General features: G+C 45.0%; 1 protein-coding gene across 2 annotated transcripts in view; it reads left to right on the top strand.

Annotated features, from left to right (window-relative positions):
* Positions 1 to 14,295, top strand: part of SOBP (sine oculis binding protein homolog) — a 153,485-nt gene that overhangs the window by 126,273 nt on the left and 12,917 nt on the right. For both annotated transcript variants that reach the window (XM_082633479.1, XM_082633478.1), the window contains one exon: positions 7,404 to 9,344. In XM_082633479.1, coding sequence (XP_082489605.1) covers positions 7,404 to 9,341 — 1,938 coding nt within the window. In that variant the 3' untranslated portion in view covers positions 9,342 to 9,344. The remainder of the gene's footprint in view (positions 1 to 7,403; positions 9,345 to 14,295) is intronic.

Raw genomic sequence — 14,295 nt, 5'->3', positions numbered from 1 at the left:
TTTTTCAGACAGAGAGGACTCTTATAGTCACACATAATGAAACTTCAAATATTCAAGTATGCATTTAGAAAACAGCAAGTAATGATAAAGGAGATCAAAGACACATTTGAAAAGAGATTCAGGTATCTATTTTGAAAACAAGGAGAGTTACAATAACCAAGGTAAATATACATCTGAAAAAAGATTCAGATATACATTTGAAAAAAGAGGAGTCACAGGGTTAGAAGAGCAAAGGGGAGTTAGATATTGAGAGAGTAAAATATTAAGACTATTTTTTAGATAAAAACTGTTCGTTGCATTTAGAAGAAATCTGGGGAGAGGAAGTGCGTGCAGATTTCTCCCATGACTGTTAATAGACAGATTTTGAGTTTCTTGAGGGCAGGTGCTGAATCTTTCCCATTGTTTCACAGTTCAGTGCCTTCTTGAGCACAGCTCAGTACTTATTTAAAAAAAATAAAAGCATTACAAATAGAAGCTCAGTTTTTCTCAAGCTTCAGTTTGAAGCAAAGATGGTTCAGTAAAAACAAAACAAAACCGTGCAGGCCTCCTGTTTCCTGCTGTAGATGCTAAGCTGTATGAGGGCAGGGGATGCATCTTACTTAACTCCTATCCCTGGTTCCTAGCTCAGTGCCTGACAGAAGGTGGGCCCTCAATGAATGAATAAATTGGATTATGTGATGGCAAAATTTTCAGGGCAGGTCACAGAATACCTGGAGTTGATAAAAAGGAGAGAAAATCGAGTCACGGGGCACGGCAGCAGCGTTTCAATGGGGGATGGGGCAGGACATGGCTCTCTGCTTTTATGGGGCACGTTTTCCATGTCTGCAATCACTTGCTGGTTCTTTCTTCCTCACGTGTTTCCTGGGCAGTGCGTCACTATGGATGGTCTCAGTTTACGGCTGAGCACCTGTGGCTCAGCGTGGTTAAGTACCTGCCCCACCAGGAGCTGCAGGCTGGAGGAGTGGACTAGATGATCTCTGAGGTATCCTTCAGGGCTAACTTTCATTGCTCTGAGATCTCCTGGGCTACTTCTGTGTCCTTTCACGGCCACAGAACTGAAAAACAAGAGAGGCAAACATTTGGCGTCAGGTGGATCAGATTTTCCAATGTTTGAATTTTTCAGTTTCCATCTGGGTGACCTGTGTTAAGAAGAGGTAAGCTGCATTTATCCAGTTTAAATGAAGTGGAGAGTTTTGTGATGATATACTAATACACTTAGGCGACCGAATATGTCAGAACAAAGGGAAACGTCACCTTCTTCTGAATCATGTGTTTGGCTGTGAGGATGGAGCCTCGGTCCTGGAATACAGTCCAGGACTCCATCTCTTGCTTTGGCTGTGGAAAACAGAGACTTGGGTCAGTAAGGAGCCATTTGTCAACACTCACTGAAATTCTGGAAACCAAGCCCATCTCTGCTCTGCATTTCAGAGCTCATGGCACGTGTGAAAGAGAAGGATCTGCCCTGGTGACCTGGCCCAAGGTTTCTGAAATCCAGCTTAACTTATAAGATAAGTAGTACTTGAGTCATGGTATAAAGTTCCTACAGGGCAGCTTTCTAATGAGATGTTCAATTCTAACAAAGATGCTCGTTAGTCTCTCCTTGAGTTCCAAATCCTATGTGAGGGGAGAGAGAGAGAGAGAGAGAGAGAGAGAGAGAAAGCCAAACTGCAAAAGAAAACAAAAAACCAAATAAGACCCTTAAACAAAAGGAACTATGTAGCAAACATCATCACGCTGGAATCTAAACCTGCAGAAAGTTTATTTTGCAAATGAACTTCTCCATGAATTGGCTTCAAAAAAAAAACAGCCGTTGCTCATTCTAAATCCCGCTCCTGATTTCTGTGTAGCTGTGCACGTGTAAGTCTAAGTCATCTTTTTCCTTCCTTCACTGTAACCCAACTTTGCAAGGAAACTTGGAATGGTGAACTTGGTCCCCCCATCAGAGTTTGGTGCACCGCTCTGTGGAGTCTCGCCCTCACACGCATTCTGCCATGCCGGGCTTGGGTCAGCCTGTCTTCAAGGCATGTGATACTGTGGCTTCTGGCCCTTCCTTTGGAAGATAGTTCTGCCATGTAATGAGTCAAGCAGATCGTTCATCAGCTCTGTTTTTTAATAAAACATGAATAGTACAGTTTATGGCTTCCACTGTTCAAACAGCAGTTGAGCCTAAGAGGAATTATTCATCTTAATGGTTCTAACACTCATTTCCAAGCAGCCATGCTGCCTTATCAAGCTTTCACCTGAATTAGATAGTGACTGGCCTTGGAAAACGTGGGCTCCTCAGGAGCTGAAAAGAGCCTTCCCGGGATGGTGGGCACCTGGGATGCCCATAGGCCTGTCATCCGGTTCCTTGTCACTGCAGACAGTCCCTCTGTCACCCCTGGGATGGCAGGATGCAGGATGGGGGCTGGAGTCTGTGAGGTTCAGCCTGTGTTTGCCTGTGTCTCAAAGACATGCAGACTCCTAGGAAAGCCTAGATGAAAACCTCCCTTTTCCTCCTCACACTGCCAGAAAAACATCCTCCTATTAAGTTAAACTGAACTTAAACCTATGGAATGTTCCTGGGAAATCAGCAACCATGAGGGAGGCAGGCTAGGAACTGAAAAAATTCTCTATGCAACAAGGTTACTGATATGCCCAGCACACCAGCATTGCTTGTTACTACCATTAGCTCCATTTCACAGAGGAAGAAACTGAAGCTGAGATTTTCATGAAAGAATGATGGAGACCTGACTCACACCCACATCTTCTGATTCCAAACCAGATGTGATTTCTATAGCATCCTTTGCTGCCCAAGTGCACCGAATTAGGGCCCTGACGGAGGCAGAGTCTAAATCCAAAGGAACAGTTGATGCTGGGGCCATGGGACTGCAGGGTCGAGCTGGAAGCAAATATTCAGGTGGGATCAGTCTGAGGCCCTCAACTCATGCTATGAGGTGACTATCTATAGGTAAGGCAGACCCAAACCCTTCAAAACACTGATCACCCCTGTCCATGTCTCTCCAGCCTCCTTTGCTTCACTCTTAGGTGAGCTCATGATTTTTTGAGCTGCCCTGGACAGCAAGATCAATGCCATATTTAACAGGCCGCGATCTAGAGAACCAGCCTCTTATGGCAAGCTCCAATTTTGGTTAAGGGGCTACAACTTCTGCACTGTTACATGGGTGCTGTATTCGTGAAAAGTCAGGAGCATGGGAAGATTTTGTTTTGTTTTTCAGATTGTTGACAGCATTCAAGAGATTGCTAATATCTTTTTACTGTTCCATTGCTGCAAATGCCTTTGCCCAGATAAGAAAGATTTCAGCAAAAGAGTTTCTTAATGAAATATTGCCTGATGCCAGGTTACCACTCAGAAGGCAGCAGTGGATGGGTTCCATTGAAGGATGAAGTTCACTCCCACAGCTGACAGCTGATTAATGTGTGCTAATTAGGAACCCTGTCTCCCTCCCTGATCACCTGAATCTTCTTCTAAGCCCAGCAGAGTGTATATATCGTGCCCATGTGGGTAACCTCATGGCATACTTTGGCTTTGACTTTGGACGTTTATATAAAGGCTCAGTTGCCAACATGAATAGCTTTCTTTCTTTCCAGGGGAAATACAAGATGGAAAGGGTTATAGGAACCAGAAGTCCTGCCTTTCAGTTTTCTTATATCAAGAGCAAGTGATATTTCTGCTGAGGCAGTGTCTTTTGAGTAGTTTAGCGGTGTAGGTTGCCACATTTATTTCACAGGAAAGGAGTGAATCCATCAGGCCACTGAGCTTATAAGTACTACCCTGGCAGTCAGCCACCAAAATATAAATACTCTAAATGGACTAAAGGAAATGTTCATTCTGTTGTTTAGAATTGGACACATCCCAGGAAGGTAAACTTAATCTTTTTGAGGACTGCTGTTATAGGGCTGAATGGAATACGCATTTGTTTATCTCCTTTGTGATCTTTTTGTCTTCCCGGTGATACATTATGTATTTGTGATACGAAGCATTTCAGCTGTCTCGCTCAATAGCCTCGCATTAGCTGATTGTTCGGTCCCCAGATTGCCATCGTTAAACAGCTTCAGCCTCAGCTCCGTCCAATCTGGGACCTGTTAGGGAGAGAAGTGGAACCAAAGAGGCCAGATTCCAACAGAAACAAAGCCGGGTGGAATTAGGGGGAAATCATTCCAGAGCCCAGTGAGTTGAGCTCTGCACTTCTTAGTCTTTATCTTCTAAAATATCTGAAGGAATTTTGGTACTTCTTGGCATAATGAGGGAAAAAATAATGCCTCAAAAAGTTAAAAAAAAATTAAAGCCGTCTGTGGAAAAAAAGATGGGAAGAATACCTCATAACACCACAGTTCAGAAAAACCATAGTTTATGAGACACATGCTGTGTATTTCATGGATATGCAAATGTTCTTTTATTAAAGAGAAAGATCTACAGTATATATTTTCACCTAACTACCACATCTTAAGTAATCAGCTCAGGCTCTTATGATGAAATCTTTAATTACTAGAAGTGTATTAGTTAGATGTAGAATGAATGATGTGCTGCATTTTATTGCTTCACATGATACAGCCATTTGTGCCATAAATTCATTGACCTAATCTTAAAGGATGTGTCCTGTAAGACAGACATTATTCATTATTTCTTAAGTGACAATTTTTTTCCCAAATAATTTTTTGCTTCATCAGAAAGATTGCCTTATTGTATTTTTAGACTAGTGTTCGGAATTGAAATGTAATAAGACAAGGAGACACACACATTCACACTCCTTACCCAAAATGAGATTGTCATAAACTGTCACACTATTACCTAAACACTGTGGGATGCTGCAGAAAATCAAGTAGGGTAACCATTAGGCTTTTGCTTTAACTGGAAAATTTGATGAAATAGAATTTGCTTCGAACTTTGATGTCTGTCATTCTTTTTATGTGAAATAGATAAATTATGGTGGAGAATCCTCATTGGATAATTGGGATAGGTCTGTGAGCATTCCTTATTCGTCAATGAATTACTGAAAGTGAAGGAAGTGAGGGGAGAACATTTAAGTTATATTTAGATTATTTTTTGTGACTCTACTTGAAAATATTTATTTAGCTTGAGGAAACAGAGGAATCCTCTGGAGGCAAATAATTCAATCTGGCAATTTGAAGACCAATTAAGGATTTCAGAAAACTCTTTCCCCTTATGGTTAAAAAATACGATCCAAAAGAAATATGCCAGAAAATTTGGTATATTTTTTTAATTAGCTTAATTCATTGATAATTTTTTTTAGTTCATAATTAAAGAAGCTATTTCCGATCCTTCACTTCAAGCTTAAAAGTTTACACTTCAGGCTTTCTATGGATGCCTAATATTGAAACAGAATCAGGTGGCTTTATTTCATATTGGAATTTAAATGTCATGTCACTATACATTAACTTTTAAAAAATGATCAGGTTTTAAAAATAATAACTTACATGCATCAAGTTTTCACTACTAGTTTATTTAACCTTTATCTAGATGAGAATTTTGAGAGTCTGATAGATTCTGTGTGTCTCTTCTCATCAGAGGCAATTCTGTGCTTATTTGTAAACTAGACATCTCAACTATGAAAAAAAGAAAACCTCTTAATTCTGGAGAAACTTGAAACACTGTAGTGAAACACAGGAGTATCTTAGCATTGATTTTATTTTTTTTGCAACAAGCATTTCGAAAGGGTATTTTCATATGAGACTAAACAAAAAGCTAATGTGTGCCAATAAGTATTTGTCATTCAATCTCACACCATCAAGTATATCACCTGCAGATATCAGTGGGAAAAAAAGTGCGAAGGAAAAGAGTGGATTTACACAAACAGACTTACATCTGCCATGAGTGTGTACATTCACAATCACATATTAGCATGCCACCACTGTTTACAGTCTAGGAAAGCTGAGAGTTCAGTGAGATGAGTAATCAAATGCCCAGCATATGTTGTTTTTGCATTGTTTATGTGACCAATCATTATTAAAATTTGTCATCTTTTAATGCTATCAGTTTACCATAGTTAAAAAAGCAACATGAACCAGCAACAGAACAACAGACTCTCTCCTCAACAAAAACAGGGTTCCATTTAGAGCAATATTGGAACCAGGGCTTTACTGAAGAGAGAAGCAAATTCAATGAACTCACCATTGCATTGTGTTTCAGAATTCTTCCTCTGCTGCTGTATGGCTTGAGTGCTGAGGAAATGACCAAAAAAAAAAAAAAAAAAGAAAGAAAGAAAGAAAAAGAAAAAAAGATTGTGTATGTAATGTTCAGTCAAAAAAGTAAGGCACTGAAAGAACCATTGAAAATTTTGACATCTGTTTATCTGTTTATAGCTATGGCAAGATTACGCGTATTAATTCTTGTTTAAAATGCCATATGAAGGAAAGACATTTGTGCAAACAAGAGTCGTATTTGAATTGTAGATCATGTCTTCACCATCTGTGAGAGCTGATGGTGTTACAAAATTAATGTGTTAATGAAATCACAATAATTTCTCCAAAGTAATGGGTTCTGAAGCCGAGAATGACTATTTTTTGAACTTTGATGTCTAGTGATTTCCAGTTGGGAAAAGCTCTCAGCCTTTAATTAGTTCTGCAGCCCAACTTTAAAATAAATTTGGTGATGTCTCTCTTTTGCCAGGAGTAGATCTGAAGGGGGGAAAAGCCATAAAAACTTTTGGAAAACGTTCTCTGGTGTTTGAAAAGTTGTTAAATAAGACTGCCTGCCAAGAAATGTCACCAAAAATTCTGACTACTGAGAGAGAGTGGGCAAACAGCTCAAAAAATAATTCTAGCTTGCTGCAACATCACAGGTTGGGAATAGCTAAACCTCACACAGACTTCATGACTAATTCCAAGTTTCCCCTTGGAAGCCAGACATAATGATGTTCAGTGCTATGTGTTATTGGTTAACACAGCACACCCCTTCCAACTGCATTATCCAACCGTCAATAGTGTAAAGTGACTTTGCGTGAGGAGAATTTTAAGGGTCTATATTTCAAAGTCCACTGAACTTTCTGGAGAATTCTTCTCACCAACACTATTTAGATTTGCATGTACAATGAGCCTCTTTGACCAGTGAAACTATGTGGGCAGGTATATGTACTCTTTTTTTTGTTAGATCTACCTTAAAGTCATGCTTAAATGGGATAACACAGTTTCTTTTTCTTTTTTTAAAATAGGAGATGGTGGTAATTGCTATTCTGAAGAGTTAATATTTATAAAGCAATTCTGGCTTCCAAAGAGAAATTGTTTTACAAACATTTAAGAATTGTACCTTTTAGAAGGAAACACCTCTGCCTGTTTGAAAAATTATGATAAAGTTTGAAAGAACCTTCATGTAAAACATGAAACGCTATCTACCAAAGGAAATTATTTACCTTACTTTTTTCTTCTTTATTACTGTGTTGTAGGTATGTGACTGGTGTAAGCACATAAGACACACAAAAGAGTACCTGGATTTTGGGGACGGGGAAAGAAGGCTTCAGTTCTGCAGTGCAAAATGTCTCAATCAGTACAAAATGGACATTTTCTACAAAGAGACACAGGCCAATCTTCCAGCTGGGCTGTGCAGCACATTACACCCTCCCATGGAAAATAAAGCAGAAGGCACTGGGGTGCAGCTGCTCACTCCAGACTCTTGGAATATCCCTCTAACAGATGCTCGCAGGAAGGCCCCCTCCCCGGCGGCTGCAGCTGGCCAAAGCCAGGGCCCTGGCCCATCGGTGTCCACCACCGTCTCTCCATCTGACACTGCCAACTGCTCTGTTACTAAAATCCCTACGCCAGTGCCCAAGTCCATGCCCATTAGCGAGACTCCAAACATCCCTCCTGTCTCCGTCCAGCCACCTGCTAGCATCGGGCCTCCCCTCGGCGTCCCGCCTCGCAGCCCTCCCATGGTGATGACCAACCGCGGCCCGGTACCGCTGCCCATCTTCATGGAACAGCAGATCATGCAGCAGATCCGCCCGCCCTTCATTCGCGGACCGCCGCACCACGCCTCCAACCCTAACAGCCCTCTCTCCAACCCCATGCTCCCCGGCATCGGGCCCCCGCCCGGCGGCCCCAGGAACCTGGGCCCCACTTCCAGTCCCATGCACCGGCCCATGCTGTCGCCCCACATCCACCCCCCGAGCACCCCGACCATGCCCGGGAACCCTCCGGGTCTGCTCCCCCCGCCACCTCCGGGCGCGCCCTTGCCGAGTCTCCCCTTCCCGCCAGTGAGCATGATGCCAAATGGCCCGATGCCCGTGCCCCAGATGATGAATTTCGGGCTGCCGTCGCTCGCCCCGCTGGTGCCGCCCCCCACCTTGCTCGTGCCATACCCCGTGATCGTGCCCCTGCCCGTGCCCATCCCCATCCCTATTCCCATCCCTCACATCAATGATTCCAAACCCCCCAACGGATTTTCCAGCAACGGGGAGAACTTCATTCCGAGCGCCCCCGGCGACTCCTCGGCGGCAGGAGGCAAGCCTGGCGGACACTCCCTGTCCCCCCGGGACTCCAAGCAGGGCTCGTCTAAGTCCGCGGACTCACCGCCCGGCTGCTCCGGCCAGGCCCTGAGCTTGGCGCCCGCGGAGCACGGCCGGAGCGAGGTCGTGGACCTGACGCGGCGCGCCGGCAGCCCCCCGGGCGCGGGCGGCCAGCTCGGCTTCCCCGGCGTGCTGCAGGGCCCGCAGGACGGCGTCATCGACCTGACCGTGGGCCACCGGGCCCGGCTGCACAACGTGATCCACCGCGCGCTGCACGCGCACGTCAAGGCGGAGCGCGAGCCGGGCGCCGCGGAGCGCAGGACCTGCGGCGGCTGCAGGGATGGCCACTGCAGCCCGCCCGCCGCCGGCGACCCGGGCCCTGGCGCGCCCGCGGGCCCCGAGGCCGCCGCGGCCTGCAATGTCATTGTGAACGGCACGCGCGGCGGCGCCGCTGAGGGCGCCAAGGGCGCGGAGCCGCCGCCCGAGCAGCCCCAGCCGCCGCCGCCTCCCGCGCCCCCCAAGAAGCTGCTGTCGCCGGAGGAGCCCGCAGTGAGCGAGCTGGAGTCCGTCAAAGAGAACAACTGTGCTTCCAACTGCCACCTGGACGGGGAGGCGGCCAAAAAGCTGATGGGGGAGGAGGCCCTGGCGGGAGGCGACAAGTCAGACCCGAACCTTAATAACCCCGCGGACGAGGACCACGCGTATGCTCTGCGTATGCTGCCCAAGACGGGCTGCGTGATCCAGCCTGTGCCAAAACCCGCGGAGAAGACTGCCATGGCGCCGTGCATCATCTCCTCGCCCATGCTCAGCGCCGGGCCCGAGGACCTGGAGCCTCCGCTCAAAAGGAGGTGCCTCCGAATTAGAAATCAGAATAAGTAAAAGGTTTGTACGTACACCGGGGCTTTTCTCCACACGAGTCAGTGCACCCCTCCTTACTTCTTACAGGGCAGAGGCGCGCGGGAGAGTTGTATTGATAATCATGGTTTTACCTTACGTGTTTTACAGTACACCTTGTGTGCTCACACACTATCATCATCTTGATCCAACATCATTCCCATTTTACAGATGAGGAAACTGAGTCACAGCATGTAAGTGCCAGGCCCAGGGTCACTTACTTAAGGATAAAGCCAATTCTTGAACCTGCATTGAAACACTATCTACTAATTACACTTTAATTATTAGGCTCATCCCTGTAAGTAGAAGAGGATGTGGGGAGGAAGGAGAGATTACTTGGGACCAGTAAATGTTCAGTCATGAGGTTACAGGACTGTGGTAAAAGGCAAGCTGAGCCACTTCCTGGAGCTGGTAGAGTCACTGGCAGAATGTCCTAATTCACCAAATGTTCTCAATAACCAGGGGATTCCATTTGCAAGATGAGAATAAAATCTCACCTTCTTACATGCTATGCCAACTGAACCCAGGCCACGAAGCCCCATTTGCCTGGTAGGGGTTGGAGCAGCTCGTGTTCATAGGGTCTCTTCCTTCATTTGTCACTAACTGGCATTTCCCAGGGTGGGCCTCAAGCATCACTGACCAGCTTTGCTTTCTCCCCTTTCGGGGGCTCAGCAGCTCAGTGGGTGAGGTGCTCACCTCTCCAGGCAGTGGGAGGCTTTGACAGGGAAAATGGCAACATCACTGAAGTGGGTGAGAGCGCACATCTCTGACCTCTGGCAGGGGAGGGTCCGGAATCCTGCTGAATACCAAGTGAACCATAAATGACGAATCCAGAATTTCAGTAAGTGGGAGGGAAACTAGCCTGCGTGGCTGCCCACTGTAGCCAGATGTGGCCTCATTTGTTTGATCCTCCCAACAATCCTGGTGGAATAAGCATCGTCTGCATCTTACCAAGGAGGAAAATAAGGCTTGGAGATGTTGCCCAAATCAGAGCTGGTAAGTGAGGGAACCAGTATTCAACTCAGGCCTGCTGGACCCAGAGCCTGAACACTCTGCTCTGTCCACAAGGACAGCAAACAGGCTAATGTTCTGCTGAAGTTTATCAACTATTTATGGAGAGGAAAGGAAGGGAAATGAATATTTACTGCACATGACTTATGCACAGCTCTTTCCAGGAGTTGGGAGTTACAAAGGTGAATATGGTGCAGTGCCTGTCCTCAAGGCACTTATACTCTGGTGGAAATGTACACGGGGAGGAAGGGGGCCTGGGTAGGAGAAGTGGACCTTCTAGGAGGAACAGTCGCTCACATTGGTATGTGCAGGTCCTTCTCTAAGTGTTTTTCAGTAGTAGTTATTTGGGTCAGGATCCATTTGGCAATTGTTATTGTCTTCATTTTACCGATGAGGAAACTAAGACATAGAAATTAAGTAACTTGCCCAAGATTACCAAGTTAATAAGCAGCATTGAGATTCAAATGTAGGCTGTCTGACTCCAGGGCTACATTTTCTTTGAACCACTGTAGGAGAATAGGTTAATTGGTCCCTTTATTACCCTACTTGATAAAATTCTTTTATCCACCTCGTCTTGGGGGAAAGTTCCTAGACAAAAACCAAGCTTACCAACCAACTTCTCTAAGTGTTTAGATGGTGTTTGTTTGTTTGTTTGTTTTTAGCGTGCTCAGGTTTTTTTTTCAGCAACAACAATGAAAAACCTAGAATACCAACCCATTACTCCACGGTAGGAAATATAGATGTGGACCAGAACACTTGATGTGGTGTGTCCAAACCATAGTCTCTAAGTCAGCATATTTACATGGGCACTTACCTCACTTATAGCCAGGAGTCTGCTTGGGAAGCTCAGAGCCAGTGAAAGGGGCCTTGCTGGGTGGTGTGAGAAGGGTTTCTCAGCCACCATAGTCTGAGGCTTCCTTTTCCACTGATGGCTTTGCCAGTAGGAGCAGAATACTAAAAATCAGTTCACCAATCCTTGATTTTATATCTGCAAGTTTTGCTCTCCAAAGACAGTCTCAGCCTTCTCATAGTCACCTCAATTGAAAATGCCCCTGATTTCTCTACCAGAGTAATTTAGTCTGGTTGACAAAGCAGTGAGTAATGGGAAGATGTGGGACCAAAAAAAGTGATGGCCTTTAGAATGCCAGAAAAGCATCAGGAATTGTAATTTTAAACACATTCTAGTGTCACTCATTCAAATGACATTAAAGGAAGAATGAGAGGGTGAAAGATTTTACTACCATTACTGAAGTGAGAAGTGACCAGGTCAGGAAGAGTGTCACTAGTCCATAAGTAGTATAGGGTCAAAAGAACATAAAAGCATGAAATATATGATGGCTATTTGGATGATATATGTTTCTGAGTAAAGAACCAGGCTAGGGTCTTGTATGTGGACCAGAGTTGTTACTAAAAATATTAACCTGGCTTCACTCATTTTCAGAAGATGCAATGATGAAATTGCCCATATCCCCCTGAGATTGGAAAGTTCTTTTTATGATGGGTCCCGCAAGAAATTACAGCTTTTCTCTAAAGCCAGAGACTCTCAGGCTTTGCCAGCTACAGTGGGGCGACAAGGCGAGTGATTTAAGGTGGGGGAAGAACGCCTCTGCTTCACTAAACCGCATTGCCTCTTGCCCCCTGTAGTTCCGTGTCAGCTCACAGCGGTCTCAGCCTGCCGTAATTCACTCACATTCTCTGACCCTTCCTGATGTCCTGTGCACGCGCGGTGCTGTTTGTCTTCTATGCCTTCAGAAACCCAGCCTATGCATATGGCTACGGAAACTGGAAGTGCATCCGTTAAGTAAAGAATTGCACGGCCTTTGTGCCCTGACAGTGAACACTGTTTGGTGACAAGTGAAAGCCAAAAGGGAAAGCACTTAAAAACCAAAAGCAAACCTGGGCTGACTTGTGGTGGATGAGGCGCAGGTCAGTGATTTCTCCTTGTGCTTGTTGGTGACTCATTGTCAGTAACTTTCGTCTGGGTTCTTCATTTTCACTATGCCCACCATTTTCATACTGTATTACTATTTTTAAAAATCATTTAAAATAGATTCAAAGCAGACTGTGTCTTGAAATCAGTAATCCAGGCAGCTACAGTTACCTTCAAAGAAGTCATCATTTTTGCTCGTTCTTGGCAAATCACAGGGGTTTTTTTTTTTTTCCATTTTGAAGTTATTCTCTTCCCGCTTACCTGACTTTACGCATTCTGGTTTGTTGATATGATTACAAATGATTTAAATGAGCAGATACTTTCCTAGATGCAGAACTAATTAAGTTTAGTCGACGATTTTAAAAGGTTGGAGACTTCCTTTTATCTTCAACTTTTAAGACGCTTCTGTCAGCTGAAAAAAAAAAAACCCAAATAATAAGGAAAACAATGTATAAACATTTCCCAAACTGTTCTCTCCACAAAGAATTCCATTTATAAATGGAATACTCCTTTCTTTGTCTTTGCCTTTGAGCTTGGGGGATAGCTGTTTGTATTTGTACATTTTCTGAATTTCTACAGTTTACACTTGTTTATGGTACATTGGGGAGTTCAGAGTAACCATTTGCAAATGTTTGAAGATATTCAAAAGAAAATATCCCCCCCTCCTTGATTTTCCAGGGAAATGACATCTTCTCTTTAAGTAAAATAATCAATGGAAAAAATGTGTACCATGAGTAACCCTTTCACCCTCACTTTTTCCATTCCTGAGGAGCGGCAAGACCAAGAACTTCCGACCTTTGTGGCTCCCAAATTTCTCATGTGTTTCTAAAACCAGAAAGAAAATCCAAGAGTCTTGTTCCCGGCCCCCATTCCGAGATGCTCCCCTAGCCTCAGCAGCAAGAGTTCCTTCCACTTTTTGTTTTCTCTGGGAGAGCTGAAGGGGGGCTGTAGTTTTGACTTTTTGGAGTTTAGAGTTTAATTATTAGTCTGGCCACAGAGCCACAATCCCAGAAAGGACTATTTCAAGAAGGGGGCAGGGGACTCGCCTCATTAGGAAAGCCACAAGGGTGGAGGTGACAGGTAACTTTTTGCCAGTTTGGTTTCTCCAGCTGAGAATTTTGAGAGGATTGGCTGCCTGCAAAGTCAAGTCCATGCAGTTGAAATGTGATTGTGGGTGCCGACTATGAAAGCAAGGAAAAGAGGAAAAACTGTGACTGAGAGGAGGAAAACCATACAAGTAGGGTGTGCTCAGATCCTCTGCCAGACTTGAGATTTTTAATGTTCTAATACTTGGTTATTGGAAACGTTCATTGGTGACGTAATCCCTGACGTTCAAGTTCTGCCCGTCTGTCAGGATGCAGGTGGCTGCCCAGCTCTAGGTATAGGTTATTCAAAGAGCCAGCAGTCGGGCTTCCCTGGTGGCGCAGTGGTTGAGAGTCCGCCTGCCGATGCAGGGGACACGGGTTCGTGCCCCGGTCTGGGAGGATCCCTCATGCCGCGGAGCGGCTGGGCCCGTGAGCCATGGCCACTGGGCCTGCGTGTCCGGAGCCTGTGCTCCGCAACGGGAGAGGCCACAACAGTGAGAGGCCAGCGTACCACAAAAAAAAAAAAAAAAAAAAAAAAAAGAGCCAGCAGTGAGGAAGGGCCGGGTCTGCGTCATGCGCACGTGTGAGTGGTGAGGACCTGAGAGAGTGCTTGCTGTGATCATTTCAGACTCATAGAGCAGAATTTTCTGGATGAACAGTGTCAAGGTTGGCCTTAGACATCTCGTTCAGTGTTGCCGGGTCTCTTTTAACCTTTAGGACAAGGGGGTTGAAGGAGGGTTTTAATGTGCAGGCATCTGGCTTTAGATATTATTTCAATCAGATTATGATGGGATAGGATATGACATATGTGACCGGGTATTTAGTTCTTTCAGATGTAGCCATAGCCTTCCATCTTCAGCAGGGCTGGGGCTAGGGTGAGGGAAGAGAAGTGCTTAGTGCGTGAGCTTTAGTG

The sequence above is a fragment of the Mesoplodon mirus genome (assembly GCF_964341445.2).
Source record: "Mesoplodon mirus genome assembly, chromosome: 10".
NCBI lineage: Eukaryota > Metazoa > Chordata > Mammalia > Artiodactyla > Ziphiidae > Mesoplodon > Mesoplodon mirus.
This window is presented reverse-complemented; position numbering and strand designations above follow the sequence as displayed.